The following is a 20,542-nucleotide window of genomic DNA, read 5'->3' as shown; positions in this document are numbered from 1 at the left end:
ATAGCTACTCCAGTGGCTTTCAAAATTAAAAGTCAGAATCACCTAGAAAGATTATTAAAACACAAACTACTGGGCCTCTACCCAGACTTTCAGGCCTAGGGTGGGGACCAAGATACTACATTTCTAACAAGTTCCCAGAGAATGCTGATGCTGTCTGGTACACTGCCTGATGCATAGTAGACATGCAATTAATTATAAATTAAAAAATAAACAAATAAACAGATACTTAACAAATACTTATAAAATTGGATTTTGTTTTCTGAAATGGAAAAAAGGTTGGAGTTGAACACCCTTTCTTGCCTTTTTGGGACAAAAATGGAAAGATTTCACCTTCATATATAAACTTGATTTATATTTATTTTAGTTCTTAATTCATTTTGTTTTTCTTTTCAATCAATCAGTATATGTCATGATATTCAAAGCAATTGTGAATGGTATATAATACAAGATAACAGCCATTACCAGAAAAGACGGTGACATCAAATCTATACCCAGGGCATGACCACCATTGGACTATAAAAAAATTGAGAAAATACAATTTTAAAAGACATGAGGCAAAGCAACCATTATTTTCATTTTTAAGTTATTAGAGTAAAATAAAAGATTATTCAAGTAACTAGCCAGCATGTTATCATTTAAAAAGCTGGTGAAATAGCCTTACTCTAGAAGTCATGGTAAAGAATAAAACAAAGAAAACTACCTGAAAAATATTTTTCCATAAGAAAAGAGGGCATTGGTCAGTGGTAGAGAAAATGGCTAAGAACAATACAAAATTACCAGACAGGCAGGTGACGACAGAAATCAATATTTAGAAATAAGAAAATAATGAAAATTTATGGCTCCCCATAGTCTAAAATACAGTCCTAATGATTTTGGCTTTCTTGAAATCCTATAGGTAGTGAATGTGTGAAATAAAGAATTAAATGATATAACATGGACTTCAAGTTCTAAATATATAATGGACTTGTAAGTAATACTGTGTGACTGCAAACAACCATAAAATGTTGAGCCAATCACTTTCAACCATAACAAGAATTGTTTACCAACAACATCAGTTTAACTCTTCAGTATGAAATATAGCTCTTTCACTTTTCAGATAAAAAAATGTTCAAAGTACCCAAATTATCTGGGGGAAAAACCTGTAAAGTGAACATTTTTCTATCACAAGGCCCATTCTTATTCCATTGCATAATAAAAATGTGAAAGACTATCTGATAAGTGTTCTTGCTCTCGTATAACATAAATTGGAAAGGGTATCTGATAAATGTACTCAAATTAAGTTTACTTCAAATTAAACTTCAAGCATTGGCTCATTTTCTTCCTAAATAGTTTGTGACTCCTAAAAAAATTCTATTCTGTCTCTCCTCTTCTGTATGTGCTTTCATAGTGCAAGCTAGCACAAATATATTTTAAAAGCAGGAACAGTAGATTTAAGATTTTCATAAAAAGTGCTACTAAGATCAAATTAGTACCTTCTCAACTTGAACTTTAAAGTCACATTATTTCTCAGAATTTTGAAAGAAGATTTGGAAGTTTGTGTTAATTATTTCTTTTTATAATACAGTAACTCATCTATTCTCATCTGCAGGAAAAAATGAGTAAGAGGCTACAATATGATGTTTGTTGACTCCCACCAACTCTCAGACTAATTTAAGTGCTTTTCCTTTATGTGCCCACAACACCTCTATCAAGACAATGATAAAAATCTAATTTCAGGACAATACCTGAAAACAGATTTTTAAAAAGGCCCACACCTAATCTGGTGTTCTTGCTGGCATCTCTTCTTAAAAGTAAGAACCTAAATCTAGTTTCATAAAGAAAATCAATTCCAAAATTACATGTTGATCCTAACAAGAGGAACTCTGAGTTTTAAAATCTGGCTATCAGAAACAAATTACTTTTCTCCTAAAATTAGCAAAATAGTTTGGCCCAGACAAAAAGGAAGCTGTCTAGAAAATGACTGCTATAAAAGAGAATCAATCAAGCTACTCTGTGGCTCATGTCATCTTATTTGTTAAAAGGCCATGAGCCCATGAATGTTATATAGAATTAAAGGCAGGCTAAACTATGTTAAAGGATCCCTAGTTGTTTCACCTGACTCTCAGCTGTGATAGAGAGCCTATAAAATTCCACCTGAAAAACATGTGTCTCAAATTAAACTCAGAATATGGAACAAAATACATAATCCCAACAAAGTCTAATTTCCAAAGAATGTTCTTAAACATGACAATATCTCAGCTAATCTCCCAAATAGTACCTTACCTGCTTTATCTCACTTTTTAACTGCATGATCCCAGTTCGTTCAGTTTTGGTTGCTCCAACAGCACCAATCTCATGGATAGAAATGGCAGGGCTGATATTTGAATCAGTGGGAAGCACTATATAGCACGACAGATTAAAGATAGAGAGGATAATCAGGTTCAATGGTTTTTCCTCCACCACATTTCAAAGACTTCAATGCATGTCTTCCTTTCACAATACTTGAAAAAACAAACAAACAAACAACTATAACCTTGCTATTCAAAGTGTGGTCCATGGACCAGCAGCATTAGCATCATCTAGGAGCTTTTTAGTAGAATCTTAGACCTCACACTGGACCTTTGGTCCAGAATCAGTCTGCATTTTAGCAACTTCCCTAGGTACACAGTAAGGCTTGAGGAGCACTGCTTTAAAATTTTCTTTTACCAATCTAAGTTCTGGTATCCATCCATCTGACATTATATATTTATTTGTCCTAAGCCTAAAAGTTGAGCATGGGAAGTAACCTTTTGCATTTGTTCTGATGTTTTAGGTACTCAACACCAAATCCCACTGCCAAACCACCAAGTGCAGGTGAAAGATTAATTTCACCTAGATGTATTTGAATTTAAAGATGTACTGTAGCAGCTACATACATATGCACATGTGGGTTGTTTGTTGTCCTAAAATAGAGGCTTCAATTTAGCATAATTTAAGGGAATGGATAAAGCTATTCAAAACAAAACATGATAGTAATCTACTTAGTTGATATTATCATTTAAGGGGGAAAAATGAGACATACAGTGGTTTCCAAATCTTATTCCAAAAGACAGCTTTGTTTTTAACTGTTTCATATATTGGGGTTTTATTTATTTTGGAGGAAAAGGTTCCTTGGATAAAAGAAAAACATTTTAAAATCAATGAGATACTGAAAAGCTCTGAAATGCAAATTCAACCTTACCGCTTCTTTCTACTCCAAACTCTTTGCCACTGAGAATGTGATGCAGGAGGCTCTTCATTGCTGAAGGGCTGAGATTCATCAGGCCGTCTGTGGCTTCCTCAGCTAGTCAGCAGAAATGTTAGGGCAGAGAGATTTCTAATTGGCCTGCCATACCCAGCGTATTTTTCCCTATTTCTTTCTTGTTTAGAATTTCTGAGTCATTTGATTGGAAGAATAAAATAACAAAACAAATTTCTAGCACCATACTGCTTAGATATTAAGACTGTAATAGATTTATAATAATTTAAGGACTGACTACCCAGTTTATGGATTAGTCAGGTCCTTGATTTCTTTTTCACCTCTCTCCACACCATTAGGGTATTCAGTAGGATCTTTATTTGAAGGTGGAAAGAATGAAAGGAGAACAATGGAGCTGGAACTAATCAGAGAAAGGCAATGAATGTATATATGCAGATGGACTAAAATAATCAAAACTTGTCAGCCTGGAAATGCAGAGACTTAAAAGAGAATGGATATAAAATTATAAAGAATACTGAGAAGATAACTTAAACTTGTTCATCAGCATCAGACACTTATTAAGAGTTTTCTACATGTGGGCAATGATTTTATGCAATGTTAGTACTAATAGGTATGACATGGTACTTAACCTTGAGAGGCTGAGCAATTATTTGGGAGAGACTGGATATTTAAACAAGATAAATAATACTAAAACTGCCAAATGAGGGTTGATTAAATTAGTGGGAAGTTCTGTTGAAGTATGAGGATCTTGAATATCAGACTCAGGGATCTTAACTTTATCCTATAAGAAATAAATAGCCATGGTTTTGATGAATCCACAGGAAAAAATTTCCACAGCAGGCAATTAAGGAAAAGTGAAAAAATGTTTGCAGGTTTATTCCTCATTGGGGCTTGTTATTGAATAATCAGACCCTCATAAAACATCCTTTGATCCCAAAGCTAGAGGATATACATTTATAATACATGTAATATATATTAACTAGAAATCATTTGGAATCAGGCAGACTTGTAATCAATTTCTATTACTTACTAGCTATGTAACTTTGAGCAAATTGTTTAACCTCTCTGAGCTTGTTTCCTTATCGGCAGAAGTGGGACAAAGATACCTTCTCGAGAGGGTTGTTGTAAAGATTAAATGAGATAATATATGTAAATATAAAGGAAAAAGCAGAGTGTCTGGAATATGGTAAGTATAAATTAATCATTAGCTCTCTTCCTTTAAAGGGTTATTTAAATATAATTTATCTCATGTAATTTATGTTAGATTCAAACCAATAAATTTAGGTACTTTGTTAACAGTTCAATTAAAAGCCTTTTACGTAAATTTAACTGAGAAAATGGCTAAAATTGAGTTTAGCCACTGTGATATTGTTTTTGTAAGCAATCCCTATTTCTTGTAATTCTTGTTGAATTAACACAAATATCCTTGGAAAAAATAGTCATGCCATGGGGGTCCGTTTCCCCCTTCACACTTTATATAATTCTGCTCTACAGCTTCAAAGAGAGTCTTGTCAGATAAATATTAACAGAAATATTGCCTTCCTTTATTCAGTCTTGATGTTGCTAGACAGAATACTGACATTATGATCAAACTGATGTCGTGACTTAGTGTGGTGTCCAGAAGCTGCACTGACTGAATCAGAATCTAACCCGGTCTTTCACACCCAAGTTCCATGTATGCTAGGAATTAAGAGGAATGTAGTAATTTGGAGGCCCCAAGAGGTGGAGTTTTGAAGTTACAGAACTAATTAAATTTGTCATAATATCAGTCTTTTTACTTGTATAGAGACTGACTAACCTAGGAACAAGATTGCTATATGCAGCTTTTGCACTACTCATAAAAATGCTTTAGCTTTCTTTCTCCTCCTGATCTCAACTCAACAGACTTACATTAAAAGTGAATTCTGCCTGAAATAGTTACTAAATTGAATACCTGAGCATCGAAGGGAGTGGGCCAGTTCTGTTGCCATAACCTGTATAATCAGACCAATTCGAAGTCGAAACATTTCAGCAAAGAGGCCAGGCTGGGTTCGCATATACATGGCTAGATATACCATTATTTCCTGTGCATGGAATGGATATAGACAAAAATTATGGCCCAGGCCTCACAAAGACTATTTGGTGGTCAAGTGCCATATCAATTGAAAACAAACTTTAAAATATCAATCACTAGATTAGGCTTTATAATTCTGCTCACCTGTGTTAGGATTGAAATGCTCATGTCCCCTTCACTGGCTTCATCTATCAGCTGAGTGAGTACTTCATAGGGCAGAGGTCTGAGGAAGAAGACAGCAAAGACAGACAAAATTCTGCAACTACTTAAGCCTAAATATACGGAGAAAATAAAAATGCTCCTCCCAAGTACAAGCCACTGCCTCAGTGTCTTTACTGGTGGCATGCTGGTTTTTTCAGCCTTCAGAATTCATTACCTCCCCAAAACACTCTGGCCCGTATCAACACAAGAGAGCTCTGCTCTCTCCTATCTAAACCTGGAGTGCCTTTCCCCTACAACATTTTATGTAAAACTCACTCTATGATGTCCTTCCAGACTAGCCTTTCATGGTTAAGAATTAACTTTTGACAATTAACTATTATGGCTAGAAAGTAATAAACTAAATTTAAGCTGTGCCTTTTGGAAGCCATTTTATTACTTCATAATCATACCTTATAGAGTTATATTGATTTTCTACAGTTTCATCAGTTTACACACACACACACACACACACACGGGTATACACACCTCCTCCCACACTTCTAACTCTCCTGTTGATACTAAGCACTCTGGAGGCATGAGGTGTGGACCATGCCATCTTCTTCTTTGGGACTGCCTGCAGTAAGTTTTATTATACTACTTTGCTTTATTGTGCTTCACAGATACTGCATTTTTATCAACATTGAGGCAAGACTCTCCACCAGCACAAAGATTATGACTCACTAAAGGCTCAGATGATGGTTAGCATTTGTTAACAATAAAGTATTTTTTAAATTAAGGTATGTACATTTTTTAGATATAATGACATTGGACATTCAGTAGACTACAGTATAGTATAAACATAACCTTTATATGTACTAGGAAATTAAAAAGAAATTGTGTGACTCACTTTATTGTGATATTTGCTTTATTGCGGTGGTCTGGAACTGAACCGCAATATCTCCAAGGTATGTCTGCCGTGACAAAATTAATCTGATTTGTGATGAAAAGGTTCTGTTTGCCAGGAGCAAGGTGTTATGGGTTGAACTGTGTCCCCTCAAAGTTCATATGCTGAAATCTTAACCCCTAGTACCTCGGAATGTCACCTTATTTGGAGGTTATTGTGTGGGCCCTAATCCCATAGGAGTAGGGTCTTTATATAAATGGGAAATCTGGACACAGAGACACACACACGGAGGAAAGAAACATAAAGAGGCACAGGGAGAAAACAGCCATCTATAAGCCAAGGAGAGAGGAATGGAACAAAGTCAAAAGAATAGTTGATTATTTTGTGGGTGCTAATTCCAGTTGCTCTGTTTTTTGTTTTTGTTTTTTTAAAAATATATCTTTATTGATTTCAGAGAGAGGAAAGTAGAGGGAGAAAGAGATAGAAACATCAATGATGAGAGAGTCGTTATTCATCGGCTGCCTCCTGCACATCCCCGACTGGGGATGGAGCCTGCAACCTGGGCATGTGCCCTGACTGGGAATGGAACCCTGATCGCCTGGGTCCTAGGTCAACACTCAACCACTGAGCCACGCCCGGCTGGGCTGTTTTTGTTTTTAATGAAAGGTTTGGGAAAACCAATAAGAAAAAACAAACAAACAAACAAACAAAAAACAACAAAAAACCATCAAACCAAAAAAAAAAAAAAAAAAAAGCAAAATACAAAAATACATTTGAATGCTACTTACTGTGAGTTTCCTCTTTCATTTACTCTACCCTGTTATTATCAACATTCTCATCCTGAGAAACTCATGCATGTGGGACATTATCACCCATTGGCAGGTTAGGGCAAGAGAATTGGGGTCAGTTCACACAGCTCCTTAAAGACTAAGAGAAGCATGAACAAATCCAGTCAAAAACCATACTCACGCAGAGATAGTCTTCTCTCGAGGCTCTGGAGGGAGTCCCACTGTCAAATGTTTCTGGTGGGAGAGAAGGTCTGTGCAGGCCTAAGGAGAGACAACATAACAGCATTATCCTTCCCATAACACCTCAGACTTCCATGAAAATTACTTTTTTCTGCCTAGAAGACTTTGCTCCCCCTTAATTTAATGACACACCAAAGTGTATTTCTCAGAAAATACCATGAAGATCAGAAAAGAGAGATTTCTAGGAAGGAACAGTGAGGTATTTTATCTCCTAAGGGGTAGAAACTCTTGGTTTAGTGTAAATTCATTCTTAAGATCTAGAATTCTTATAGTTTATAACATCTCTATAAGTCTACAGTTTACATGCATCAGTATATTTGCAAACAAAAAAACTAACTGAATATCAGAAACTTTATGTAGGAAAGACAGTATTTCAAATGATTAGAGGCTGTGGTTGCTTTAAAAGAAGTATGGACACCAATTTTTAAAAACGTCCTCCATTTAGCCTCGCCGGATGTGGCTCAGAGGTTGAGCATTGACCTATGATCTAGATCGTGGTTCGATTCCAGTCAGGGCACATGCCCGGGTTGTGGGCTCGATCCCCAGCAGGGGGTGTGCAGGAGGCAGCCGATCAATGACTCTCATCATTGATGTTCTTATCTCTCTCTATCCCTCTCCTCTCCCTTCCTATCTCTGAAATCAATAAAGACATATTAAAAAAAATAATAAAACACCCTCCATCTAGATTTGGTGTCAATTTTTAAAAAAATTATAGTACCTCATCGAGTGCTTCCACCTTCTTCCTTAAGATTCCAGAGATGTACCGGATCAGGCCCCAGTGACGGATTTCTCCAACTTTGCCATATAGTTCAGTAAGCAGCTCTCTGACTGTTGTATTCCCTTCATCATACAATCTAGTGTCCCAGTCAGGTCCTCTGGAATATTAAAGACAGGCCTACATTAATGGTAAGTAAAGCTGTCAGCAACAATCTTTCGTTTCAGTGTTAGAATGGATATACCTGTTTTTTATAGGTCTCTCTTTCAATAGAAAATGAATGCTATTATTAACTAAGAATCCTTGTAAACCTCTGCTTAATAGTTTGTCTAGTCAAATAGTTTGTCTAGACAAGAATAAATCTTAGTTTCAGCTGTGTTTTGACAAAATGCATTATTTTACCCTCTTCATGGGCTTCAAGGGTGCTGAAAATAAAGTCAAAGATTTAATTTAACTATTGAAAGTTCAGATAGTAGCCACTTAGGGACTAATGAAGAAATAACAAGGATGAGTGCTTATTTTTAAAGGACACATATATGTTATTGTTGTAAAAATTACTATAATACAAATCAGCTGTAAAATACCATAAAAGATATATAAAGCACTATGAAATTGGGAATTTAGTATATGATAAGAGTAGATTATTTATTAAATGATGTTAAGTAGCCATCTAAAAAAGAAGTTGGATCCATGCCAGAATTCCAAATGTATAAAATACTTAAATATAAAAGTACTAGAAAAAATATGGGAGAACTATTTTATAACTTTGGAGGCAAGAGGACTTTTTAACTATGAACTATACACCAGAACCCATAAAACAAAAGATTGATACATTTATATACATAAAAACAACAAAATTCTTATTGCAAAACCCACTGAAAGCAAAGTCATAGGATAAATTTCTAACTAATAAAAATATTTGCAATTCATAGGCTAATTTCCCTAATATATAAAGAACTCCAACAAATAGATAACAAAATAAAAACAACAAAAGAAAATCTGGCAAAACAAATACTGATCACTTTTAAACACAGGAGAAGGTGATTGATGTCACTTATAATAAGAAACATTCAAATTAACCAAGCTAATAGTTTTTTCATCTCTTATGTTGTCAAAAATCTCAAAATTTGATAACAATGCATTGATGAGTCTTTGGGAAAATAGGCAATCTCAATATGTTGCCAGTGGAAGTGAAAATTAGGACAATCAGTTTGGATGGCTATTTGGAAATATATATCAATATTAAAATACCTATATTATTTGATCTAGCAATTCTACTGCTCATATATCTGTAGGATAAATTCTAAACATGAGAAATGATATATGCTATGAGGTTATTCACTATAGCATTGCTTGTAACAGTGAATGACTGAAAACAATCCAAATGTTTATCAATAGGAAACTGGTTAAACAAATGATGACATATTCAAACAGTGGAATGCTATGCAACTATTATGAAATTATAATGTAGATTTAGATTACAGCAGATTGTACATTTCAAAAGGGCTGCAACAATACTCCATCTCACATGCTCTTCTTACAATGTGACTTTCACAGTCTTCCCATCAAGACTGCATTATTCTCTCCCCTTCAACCCAGGCATGCTTATGACTAAGGTGGAAGTGATGCTATATGATTTCTGAGGCTAGGTCATAAAAAGTAATGCAGCTTCCACTTGGTTCTTTCATAGGATGCATACTCTTGGAATCTAGACACCATGCTGTGAGGAAGTGGAGAGACAGGTCATTTGTGCATATTCTAGGTAACAGCCCCAGCTGAGGTTCCATCCAACAGCCAGTACTAACCCCAAGATATATAAGTGAATAAGCCTTAGGAGGACTTCAGCCCCAGACACCGTTAGATCACAACTGAAAGAGACACCAAGTGAGAACTGCCTAGCTGAGCCTGAGCAAGCCCTAGAATTGTGACAGATAATTTGAACACTTTTTGTTTTTTAATTGTAAGCCAGTGAATTTTGGGGTGATTTTTTAAGCAGTGACTGATAGATGAAATATATATGTAATGATCTTCAAAATATATAGTTTTAGTGAAAAAAATAAGGTACAGAGCAGTGTATATACTATGCTACCATTTGAGTAAACAGGTAAAAAGTATACACATATATGTCTGTATTTACCTATATATGCATAAAATGTTCCTAGAAGGATACACAAAAAATCAATAGCATTGATGGCCTGTGAGGAAGAAAACCAGGTATCTGAGAAACAAAGGTGAGAAAAAGACATTTTTTTTACCCTTTCAATGTATAATTTTGTATTTAAAAAGTTTGAACCATGATAATGTATTATCTATTCAATATAGTTAATTATATTAAATATATATTATGTATATTTTAATATAATTGCATTATATATTTAAAATAATAACTATACTAGATACATTTAACATGTTAATTTCTTAAAACATGAAATAAAAAAATGCTATAGGAAGCCCTGGCTAGGTGGCTTATTTGGTGGAATATCATCCTGTTCACCAAAAGGTTGTGGGTTCAATTCCTGTTCAGGGCACATACCCAGGTTGCAGGTTTGGTCCCTGGTCAGGCATGTATAGGAGGCAACCAATTGATGTTTCTCTCTCTCCCCACCCCCTTCTAAAAATCAATAAAAACATATTCTCAGGTGAGGATTTTTAAAAATGCTATAGGAAGAATCATCAATGGATTAAAAAACTAGTGAATGAAAGTCTAAAGATTAACAGGATATTTACACAGTCTCAATGTATATCTCAACAAGATAATTTTTAATTACAAAGTTTAACATAATAACTTCACAGTGGAGAAATGTAAAAGATACCACCTTAACCAAGTGATCGAACCAAGTGATCAAAGTTACCAGCATCACTTCAGTGGTATTGCTGCCAAAAATGCATAAACTTGAATTTAATTATGAGAAACAACAGCTAAACCAAAATTTAGGAAGATTCTGCAAAATAACTTGTCTGTATTTTTCAAAAATGTCAATAACATGAAAAATAAAAACTCAGGAACTGTTCCACATAAAGGAGACTAGGAACACATGAGAATTGAATGAAATGTATAATTTATATTTTCTTTTGCTGTAAAGACATTATTGGGACAACTGATAAATCTCAGTAATGTCTGCAGATTAGATAACAGTATTGTCTTAACATTAATTTTCAGACTTTGGTGATTGTACTGTGCTTATGTCAGAGAATTCCTACTCTTTAGGAAATACACACTGAAGTATTTAGGGGTAGAACAGGTGTCTGCCACTTACTCTCAAATGGTTCAGAAAAATATATATGTGTGTGATGATGATGATGATGATGATGATGAGAGAGAGAGAGAGAGAGAGAGATCAAGACTCAATGATTCAGTGTGAACATCTGAGGGATCTGGGTGAAGGATATCCAGAAAAATTTTTGTACTATCCTTACAATTCTTCTCTAAGTTTGAAATGATCAAAATAAACATAAATAAATAATATGAAAAGAAGTGCTATGAGAGCTCACATTTTGGGAAGATCCTTTTTATTTCTAGAGATCAGAGAACAGTCCGTGGAGGTGATGGGTGAACTAGGCTTTGATGTATAACTAGAATTCTGACAAGAAGAGATGGGATGTAGTAAAAGAAAGTAGTCGAGGCAGAGGAAGAAACATGAACCAAGGTGTGAAAGTAGTCATGTATAGACTATTTTGAACCTAAGTAGTACTTTGTTTTGATGGGAGTATTCATATTGTGAGGAGGGAGCAATGGTAGATAAAGGTTGAATGTCAGATCATAGAGGATGTAGATTTGAGCACTGATTCCCAAGAGTATTAGTGATGTCATAAGGAGAGGCAGGGGATGAGGATGAGTTGTAGATGATGACACAATTTCAAGTCTGGATGATATCACAAGCAAGGTCAGGAAGTAGTAGCTTTCTGGTAAAGATATTGAATTTGATTTTAGACATGTTGAGTAAGAAGACATATATAAAAATAAGTAAAAATAAATTCCAAGTAGATTAAACACCTAAGTGTTATTTTTAAAAAAAAATTAAAGGTATTTAAAATATTTAAAAATTCTAAAACAGTCATTTTGTCCTTACTCCTATCTTTTTTATCTCTGATTTTTTATTACTCTCCTTTTAGCATTGTTCCTGGCACATAATAAGTACCCAACAGATACCTGTTGAATAAAGTACCTTATATAAAGGAAAAGAACATAGAAACAAAGGTATCAAAATAGTAAGACCCATGTCTTTTGGGGGGGGGGCAGTAGATATAACAAGCTTTATCAAGTGGCACTCAGATAGGGTTATATGAGAGGGGAAGTCCTTCATAGCCTGAGACCATCTGGAGGCTTATGTATGGTACACTACCTACCATCCAGAAGGAGAGGAGGGCAAGGTAACTCCCAGGGGATAGGGCAGGACAGGGTTACATGTCTAGGTGATGTGCCTCAATAGCATTGTGGGGAGTCTCTAGGTTAGAGAGTTGTGAATGGCAGCAGGAGTTGGGGTACTCATGGCCTAGGGCTCATCTCTTGCTAGCAGGTGTGGGGTGGGTTTTGAGGAGTATGCAAAGCATGCAGGCCCTAAATGGCTAAAAATATGCTTGGAATACTTGCAATACAATTGGATATGTAAAAATTTGACTTTGGTGCTGGCGAGCTTTTCAGCTATCTATTCAATTACTCATTAAACACCATTTATCTGATGGAAACAGCATGGGCCTTGGAGTCAGACTGACCAGGGGACAAGGTTAGTACCCTGAGGGAATGAAAGTCCAAGATCCCTTGTTGGCCTTCTTTGAAACTTTCCTAACAGTGGGGAAGGTAGAACCACAGTGCCTGCCTAGTTACAGTTGGGTAAGAGTTTGGAAGTGTGGGCTTCTCAGTCAGCCTTTTTTGACAGAGGTGGGGCCAAAAGATTTTTCTGTGGTGCTTGGCTGGAGTTGAGTGGTTATTGTCTAAAAGTTGTGTCTTGCTAGCCTGCTCCTTTCTTAGTCCTTTCCCTAAAAACAAAAGGTTTTTCTTTTAAAACATTTTCTTTAAATTTTTCAATTACAGTTGACATAAAATATATTAGTTTAAGTTGTACAACATAATGGTTAGACATTTATATAACTTATGCAGTGATTACCCCAATAAGTCTAGTACCCATCTGACTCCATATATAGTTATTACAGTATTATTGACTATATTCCCTATGCTGTACTTTACATCCCATGACTTTTTAAAAAAAAATAAGACCTTTATTAACAGGTGCTTGCAGTTTGTTGACTTTTTTGAAAAGAATCCAATTGTAAACTTTTATTACAAATTAAAAATGAAGTTCGTAAAAATCTCAACTTGACAAGATATGAAACAATTTAAAAATCTTTAAAGGCATATTGAGAAAAACCAGATTTAAAAAAAACAAAACATGTTTGTCATCAACAAAAAGAGAAGTCTTTGGGTAAAATAAAAACCCCACACTGAATAGATAATGCAGCTAGTTCTAGTTATCTGGTCAATGGGCAAAAATCCAGCACTCAAGGTCTTCAGCTTCACTCTTTTGTTCATTTCTTAATGCTGAAATTTCATATTCATTTCTTCTTGTTGGATGACTAAACTGGATGATGGTGGAAATGGTAAGCCAGCATTTACTCAGCCCTACCTGCTTAGCCTCAGGAGCAAAGCAGAAGAACTCTCAGCTGGTGGATCAGCTGCTTTTGTCTCTGACATCTTGTGGTTTAGGGTTTTCTGGGCAACTGCATCGGTAATTGAAGTTTAAGGAAGTACCAACGTTGAGGTGGTTGCTGACCTTGGGTCTCATCTCCTTGATTTTCCCTCATTGCTGTCCTCTCTGTGCCATCTTTGGTGAGGCAGGCCCCTGCAGAATCGTGGTCTGTGGCCCTGATACATACTCTGTCTCACTGGTCTACCCTGTTCTCCTATGACCTGGTTATCAGCACCCTCCATCTCTTCTCCCTGCACAGGAGGGTTGGAATACTGTGGTCAATGCCCATAGGGTCTTCGCATGTAGTAAGGTGGGAACAATCACCTGCAATATGGCCAGTGGGGTTGGGCCTCACCTTTGGGAGCACTCTCCAATCCCTCATTCTTTTTCCTCTCTCACTATTCTGGTAATTCTGATGGTAAATGCATGGAGGACCCCTGCGATGTAGATAGTGTCTATAATGGTTACATCTGCTGCATATTTCCTGCCTTGCCCTGAACTCCACCAGGGCCTGTAACATTTGCTGTCTCTTCACCATTTTCTCCTTCAACAGCAGCAAACTCCACAGTCTCTCCATCTGCTACATCTGAAGGTGCTTCCTGGGGTTATTCTTCTTTATGGCAGTCTGGGGTACAAATATATCTGCCTTGGTGTAATTCCTGTTGATGAAACCATATCCGTTTCTTACATAGAACCATTTTATTCTTCCCCAAACCTTCATTGTGGTGAGCTTTTTGTCCCTGCTGGCAGGAGCTACCATTGTGAGGCCACCATGGCTGCTGCCCATGGTGCGGGGATTGGTCTTGCCAGCGCTGATGGTGGGAGCAGCAGGGAGTGTAGTGGCAGGCGACTGCTGGGTCTCAGCCTCACTATTCATGGTTGCAGTGATGGTGACTGGGGCAGCCTGCCATAGTGGATCTCTTCTCGGGGTGTGATGGTAACTAGGCCAGAGGCGGTGGTGGGGCTGCTCAGGGCTCTCTGGGGTCTGCTCTTGACCTATGACTGTGTTTATAACTGGCAATTTGTACTTAATCCTTTCAAGTTTTTCATCCAGGCCCCCAAACCCCCTCCCATATGGAGATCATCAATTTGTTCTCTGTATCTACGAGTTTGTTTCTGTTCTGTTTGTTCACTTAGTTTGTTTTTTTATATTCCACATATAAGTGAAATCATACAGTATTTGTCTTTCTCTGTCTGATTTATTTCATATAGCACAAAACCCTCTAGGTCCATCTATGATGTTGCTAAAGGCAAGATTTCATTATTTTTTATGGCCGAGTAATATTCCATTGTATATATGTACCACATCTTCTTTATCCATTCACCTATGGATGGCACTTAGGTTGCTTCCATATCTTGACTGTTGTAAATAATGCTGCAATAAACATAGGGATGCATATATCTTTTCAAAATGTGTTTTGGATTTCTTAAAATATCCAGATGTGGAATTGCTGGGTCATATGGTCGTTCTATTTTTGATTTTTGAGGACTCTCCATACTGTTTTCCACAGTGGCTGCACCAATTTATAATCTCACCAACAGTGCGAGAAAGTTCCCTTTTCTCCACATCCTCGACAACAGTTCTTTGTTGATTTATTGATGTTAGTCATTCTGACAGGTGTGAGGTGATATCTCATTGTGGTTTTAATTTACATTTCCCTGATGATTAGTGATGTTGAACGTATTTTAATATGTCTCTTGGCCATCTGTATGTCCTCTTTGGAGAAGTGTCTATTCAAGTCCTCTTCCCATTTTGTAAACAGATTGTTTTCTTGCTGTTAAATTGTTTTTTCTTTAAAAATTTTTTCCCAATTAAATTGCCATTCAACATTATATTAGTTTCAGGTGTAGAGCATAGTGGTTAGACATTTATATAACTTACAAACCGATCCCCCCGATAAGTCTAGTACACACCTAACACCATACATAGTTATTACAATATTATTGACTATATGCTTTATGCTGTACTTTACACACCTGTGATTATTTTGTAACTGCCAATTTGTACTTAATCCCTTCAACTTTTTCACCTAGCTCCCAACATCCCTCCCATCTAGCAACCATCAGTTTGTTCTCTGTATCTATGTCTGTTTCTGTTCTGCTTATTTGTTTTTTTAGATTCCACATATAAGTGAAATTATATGGTATTTGTCTTCCTCTGTCTGACTTATTTCACTTAGCATAATACCCTCTAGGTCCATCTATGTTGTTGCAAATTGTAAGATTTTGTTCCTTTTTATGGCCAAGTCATATTCTGTTTGTATATATGCACCACATCTTCTTTATCCAATCCTCTATCAATGGACACTTAGGTTGTTTCCAGGTCTCAGTCACCATGAATAATGCTGCAGTGAACATAGGGATACATATATCGTTATGAATAAATGTTTTCAAAATTTTGGGGTAGATACCCATAAGATGAATTGCTGGGTTATATGGTAACTCTATACTTAATTTTTTTAGGAGCCTCCATACTGTTTTCCATAGTAGCTATACCAATTTAAATTCCTACCATCAGTGAATGAGGGTTCCTTTCTTCCCACAAACTCTCCAACATTTATTTCTTGTCTTGTTGATAATAGCCATTCTATCATGTGTAAGTTGGTTTTGATTTGCATTCCCCTTATAGATAGTGAAGTTGAGCATCTTTTTATATTTCTGTTGGCCATTTGTATGTATTGGGAGAAGTGACTGATTGGTCCTCTGCCATTTTTAATTGGGTCCTTTTGTGTTTTTGTTGTTGAGTTGTACAAGTTCTTTATATATTTTGGTGATTAGCCGCTAATCAGAAGTATCCCATTAAGTTGGTTGCCTTTTGGTTTTGTTAATGGTGTTTTTTGTGTTCTTTTTTTCTGTGCAGAAGCTTTTCGGTTTTATATAGTCCCACTCATTTGTTTTTGCTTTTACTTCCCATGCCTTTGGGGTCCAAATAATATAATCCTAAGACCAAGGTCAATAAGTTTAGTACTTATGTATTCTTCTATGCATTTTGTTGTTTCAGGTTTTATATATAGGTATGTGATCCATTGTGAATTAACTTTTGTGTATGGTGACAAATAGCAGTCTAGTTTCATTCTTTTGCATGTGGCTTTTCAATTTTCCCAGCACCATTTATTGAAGAGACTTTCTTTTCTCTATTATATGTTTTTGCCTCTTTTGTCAAAAATTAGTTGCCCATATGTAATCTGTGGGTTTATTTCTGGGCTCTCAATTCTGTTTCATCGGTCTGTGTGTCTGTTTTCCTGACAATATCATGCTGTTGATTATTGTTGCTTTGTAGTATAATTTGAAGTCAGAGAGTGTGATACCTCTTTGTTCTCTATTTTCAGGATCACTTTGTCTATTTGGGGTCTTTTTTCATTCCATACAAATGTGATGACTTTTTGTTCTCTTTCTTTGAAAAATGCCATTGAGATTTTAACCGGGATTGCATTAAATCTATATATTACTTTGGGTAATATGGCCTTTTCAACAATATTGATTCTTCTAATCCATGAACATAGAATATCTTTCCATTTTTTTCTGTCATCTTCAATTTCTTTAATAATGTCTTGTAGTTTTCAGTGTATAGGTCCTTCACATCCTTTGTTAAGTTTATTCTTGGTATTTTATTCTTTTTGTTGCACTTGCAAATGGAATTGTAGTTTTCACTTCTTTTTCTGAAATTTCATTGCTAGTATATAGGAACACAATGGGCTTTTGTACACTGATTTTGTATTCTGCAATGTTAGTGTATTTCTTTATGGTTTCTAACAGTTTTTGGTAGAGTCCTTAGGGTTTCCTATATAAAGAATCATATCATCTGCAAAAAGTAACACTTTTACTTCTTCCTTCCCAATTTGGATGCTTTTTATTTCTTTCTCTTGCCTGATTGCTCTGGCTAGGACTTCCAGAACTATGTTGAATAAGAGTGGTGAGAGTGGGCATCCTTGTGTTATTCCTGATTTTGGAGGAAAAGTTTTCAGTTTTTTGCATTGTTTTTGTTTGTTTGTTTGTTTAAAATATTACAAATGTCCCTTTATCTCCCGAATGACCCATTCCACCCTGTCCCACCCCCCTCCCCAGTCCCTCTCCCCACCATTATCTGTGTCCTTGGGTTGTGCATATATGCATACAAATTCTTTGGTTACCTCTCCCCTTCCACCCACCCACCCTCCTCCCTCCCTCTGACATTTGTCAGTCTGATCTATGCTTCCAACTTTCAGTTTTTTACCATTGAGTATGATATTGACTGAGGGTTTATCATATATGACCTCTGTTATGCTGAGGTGCTTTCTATATCTATTTTATTGATTGTTATAATCATAAATGGATTTTGGTCTTGTCAAATGCTTTTTCTGCATCTGTTGATATGATCATAAGATTTTTATTTTTTATTTTGTTAATGTGGTGTATCACATTGATCAATTTGCATATGTTGAACCATCCTTGTACCCTAAAATGAACCCATTTGTTCATGATGTATTATTTCTTTAATGTATTGTTGTATTTGATTTGCTAGTATTTTGTTTAGGCTTTTTGCATGTAGATTCATCAGAGATACTGGTCTGTAATTTCCTTTGTGTGTTGTCTTTTCCAGGTTTTGTTATCGGGGAAATGTTGGCCTCATAAAATGTGTTAGGAAGTATTGTCTCTTCTTCAAAATTTTGAAGAGTTTTAGAAGGATAGTTTTCAAATCTTCCTTGAATGTTTGGTAGAATTCACTAGTGAAGCCCTATCTGGTCCTGGACTTTTACTTTTTGGGAGGTTTTTGATGGTTGTTTCAATGTCCTTACTGTTAATTGGTCTATTTAGATTTCCCAATGCTTGGAGATTGTCTAAGAAGGTTATATATTTCTAATAATTTATCCATTTCTTGTAGGTTTTAAAGTTTGGTGGCAGATAGTCTTTCATAGTATTCCTGTATGTTTTTTTGTATTTCTGTGGTATTTGTTGTAACTTCTCTTTCATTTCTGATTTTGAGTCTTTTTTCTTTTTTCCTTAGTGATTCTAGCTATAACTTTGTCAATTTTATTAATCCTTTAAAAGAACCAGCTCTTTGTTGCATTAATTTTTCTATTGTCTTTTTGTTTTCTATTTTGTCTAATTCTGCTCTCATTTTTATAATTTTCTTCCTTTTACTGACTTTGGGCTTTGTTTGTTCTTTTTTTAGTTCTTTAAGGTGAAATGTTAGGTTGTTTATTTGAGATTTTTCTTGTTTCTTGATGTAGGCCTGTAATGACACAAACTTCCTTCTTCTTACTGCTTTTGCTGTTTTGATATGTCATATTGTCATTTTCATTTATCTCTTTGTATCTTTTGATCTCTTCTTTATTTTTTCTTAGATCCAATCATTGTTTAGTAGTATATTGTTTAACTGCCACATATTTTTGTTTTTTTAATTCCTTTTTGCAGTTGATTTCTAATTTCAAAGTCTTGTGGGCAGAGAATATGCTTCATATGATTTCAATCTTCTTGAATTTGTTCAGGCTAGTTTTGTGTCCCAATGTATAGTCTATCCTTGAGGGAGGCAAATGTCAGGATCCACTTTACTGAGTTCTGTAGCATGACACAGGTCAGAAGAGAAGACAGGCCATGGCTAGACACACCCCTCTCGGGGTATTTTGCTGGAGAGGGATGAGGACTGGCTGCCCAGGGCGGAGCTCCCAGGGACTTGGAGGCAGGGTTCCAGCCTGGCTTCTGTCCCCCTCTACCCAGGAGAGGCACTGCAGTAGAACAGAAGCATCTGGGGAGGTCCCCCTTCCTCCCATTGAGCTACTGCAGTCTGGTTTTGCTGTCTGCTCTCTCCCAGCAAGTGAAAGATACCAACCTAAATGCTGATATAACAGGAAGAACAAAGGAAACAAGCCCTGGGGTGAGAGGTGTGGGTATCCCAGGAGCAGAGCTGGTTCCAAAGGCCCAGGCCAGTCTGCTACCTGTGCTATAGCCTGGGGGCTGCAGGGAGGGTGGGCCTGCACCCAGCTCAGTATCTGGACCACAGAGGATACTAACAGGCAGAAGTTTTAGTTTCTGGCTTTTATTTGTTGTTTTGTCAAATCTAGCATTTAAAAAAGTCACCTGAGCTGGTGGTTTGATCACAGTGAAGGTGGAAGTGGGTGAGTGGTCATTTGGGAGCAGGGCACCAATGTTGTATGATGGGTACTTCACACGTAGCACCAGACCAAGAGGGTAGCAGCTAAGGACACACTGATGGCCAGAAAGAACTGGAGGCTGGGCTTGCTTTGGCACAACTAAGACTGTCCAGAAGGGGCAACTGCTGCCCTCCAGGCCATTTTTGTCTTGTTTAGCAGACTAGTAGGGGTATTTACCCACATCTTTCCCATTATGGACAGGGAGCCCATCCTTTTCCCTGGCTGCCTTGAGAATTCTTTCTTTTTCATTAACTGTTGAGAGTTTTAATATATTGTGACTTGGAGAAGACCATTTTGGCTTGAGATAATTAGGTATACAGAACACCTAATTGCTTCTTAGATTCAAGAATCCAGTTGTGCCCAGCTGGCGTAGCTCAGCGGTGGAGTGTCGACCTATGATCCAGGAGATTGTGGTTCTATTCCCAGTCAGGGCACATGCCAGGATTGTGGGCTCAATCTCCAGTGCGGGGCATGCAGGAGGCAGCCGATCAATGACTCTCATCATTGATGTTTCTATCTCTTTCTCTCTCTCCCTCTCCCTTCCTCTCTCTGAAATAAAAAAAATATGTATTTTACCCCGTCCCTTCCCCCTCTCCAGTCCCTCTCCCCACCATTGTCCGTGTCCTTGGGTTGTGCATATATGCATATAAATTCTTTGGTTACTCTCTC

General features: G+C 36.5%; 1 protein-coding gene and 1 pseudogene across 2 annotated transcripts in view; both read right to left on the bottom strand.

The window, feature by feature from the left end:
- Positions 1-20,542, bottom strand: part of PHKA1 (phosphorylase kinase regulatory subunit alpha 1) — a 208,546-nt gene that overhangs the window by 13,118 nt on the left and 174,886 nt on the right. The window contains exons 23-29 of the mRNA XM_081125812.1: positions 8,062-8,218; positions 7,285-7,364; positions 5,415-5,493; positions 5,151-5,280; positions 3,200-3,301; positions 2,263-2,378; positions 463-513 (exon numbers count right to left, since the gene is read on the bottom strand). Of these exons, the coding sequence (XP_080981938.1) occupies positions 463-513; positions 2,263-2,378; positions 3,200-3,301; positions 5,151-5,280; positions 5,415-5,493; positions 7,285-7,364; positions 8,062-8,218 (715 nt within the window). The remainder of the gene's footprint in view (positions 1-462; positions 514-2,262; positions 2,379-3,199; positions 3,302-5,150; positions 5,281-5,414; positions 5,494-7,284; positions 7,365-8,061; positions 8,219-20,542) is intronic.
- On the bottom strand, positions 13,676-14,619 carry LOC308551654 (Y-box-binding protein 1 pseudogene; annotated as a pseudogene). The gene has a single exon. The product of its transcript is annotated as a Y-box-binding protein 1 pseudogene (transcript).

This window comes from Miniopterus schreibersii (genome assembly GCF_964146895.1).
Source record: "Miniopterus schreibersii genome assembly, chromosome: X".
In the NCBI taxonomy this organism is placed as follows: domain Eukaryota; kingdom Metazoa; phylum Chordata; class Mammalia; order Chiroptera; family Miniopteridae; genus Miniopterus; species Miniopterus schreibersii.
This window is presented reverse-complemented; position numbering and strand designations above follow the sequence as displayed.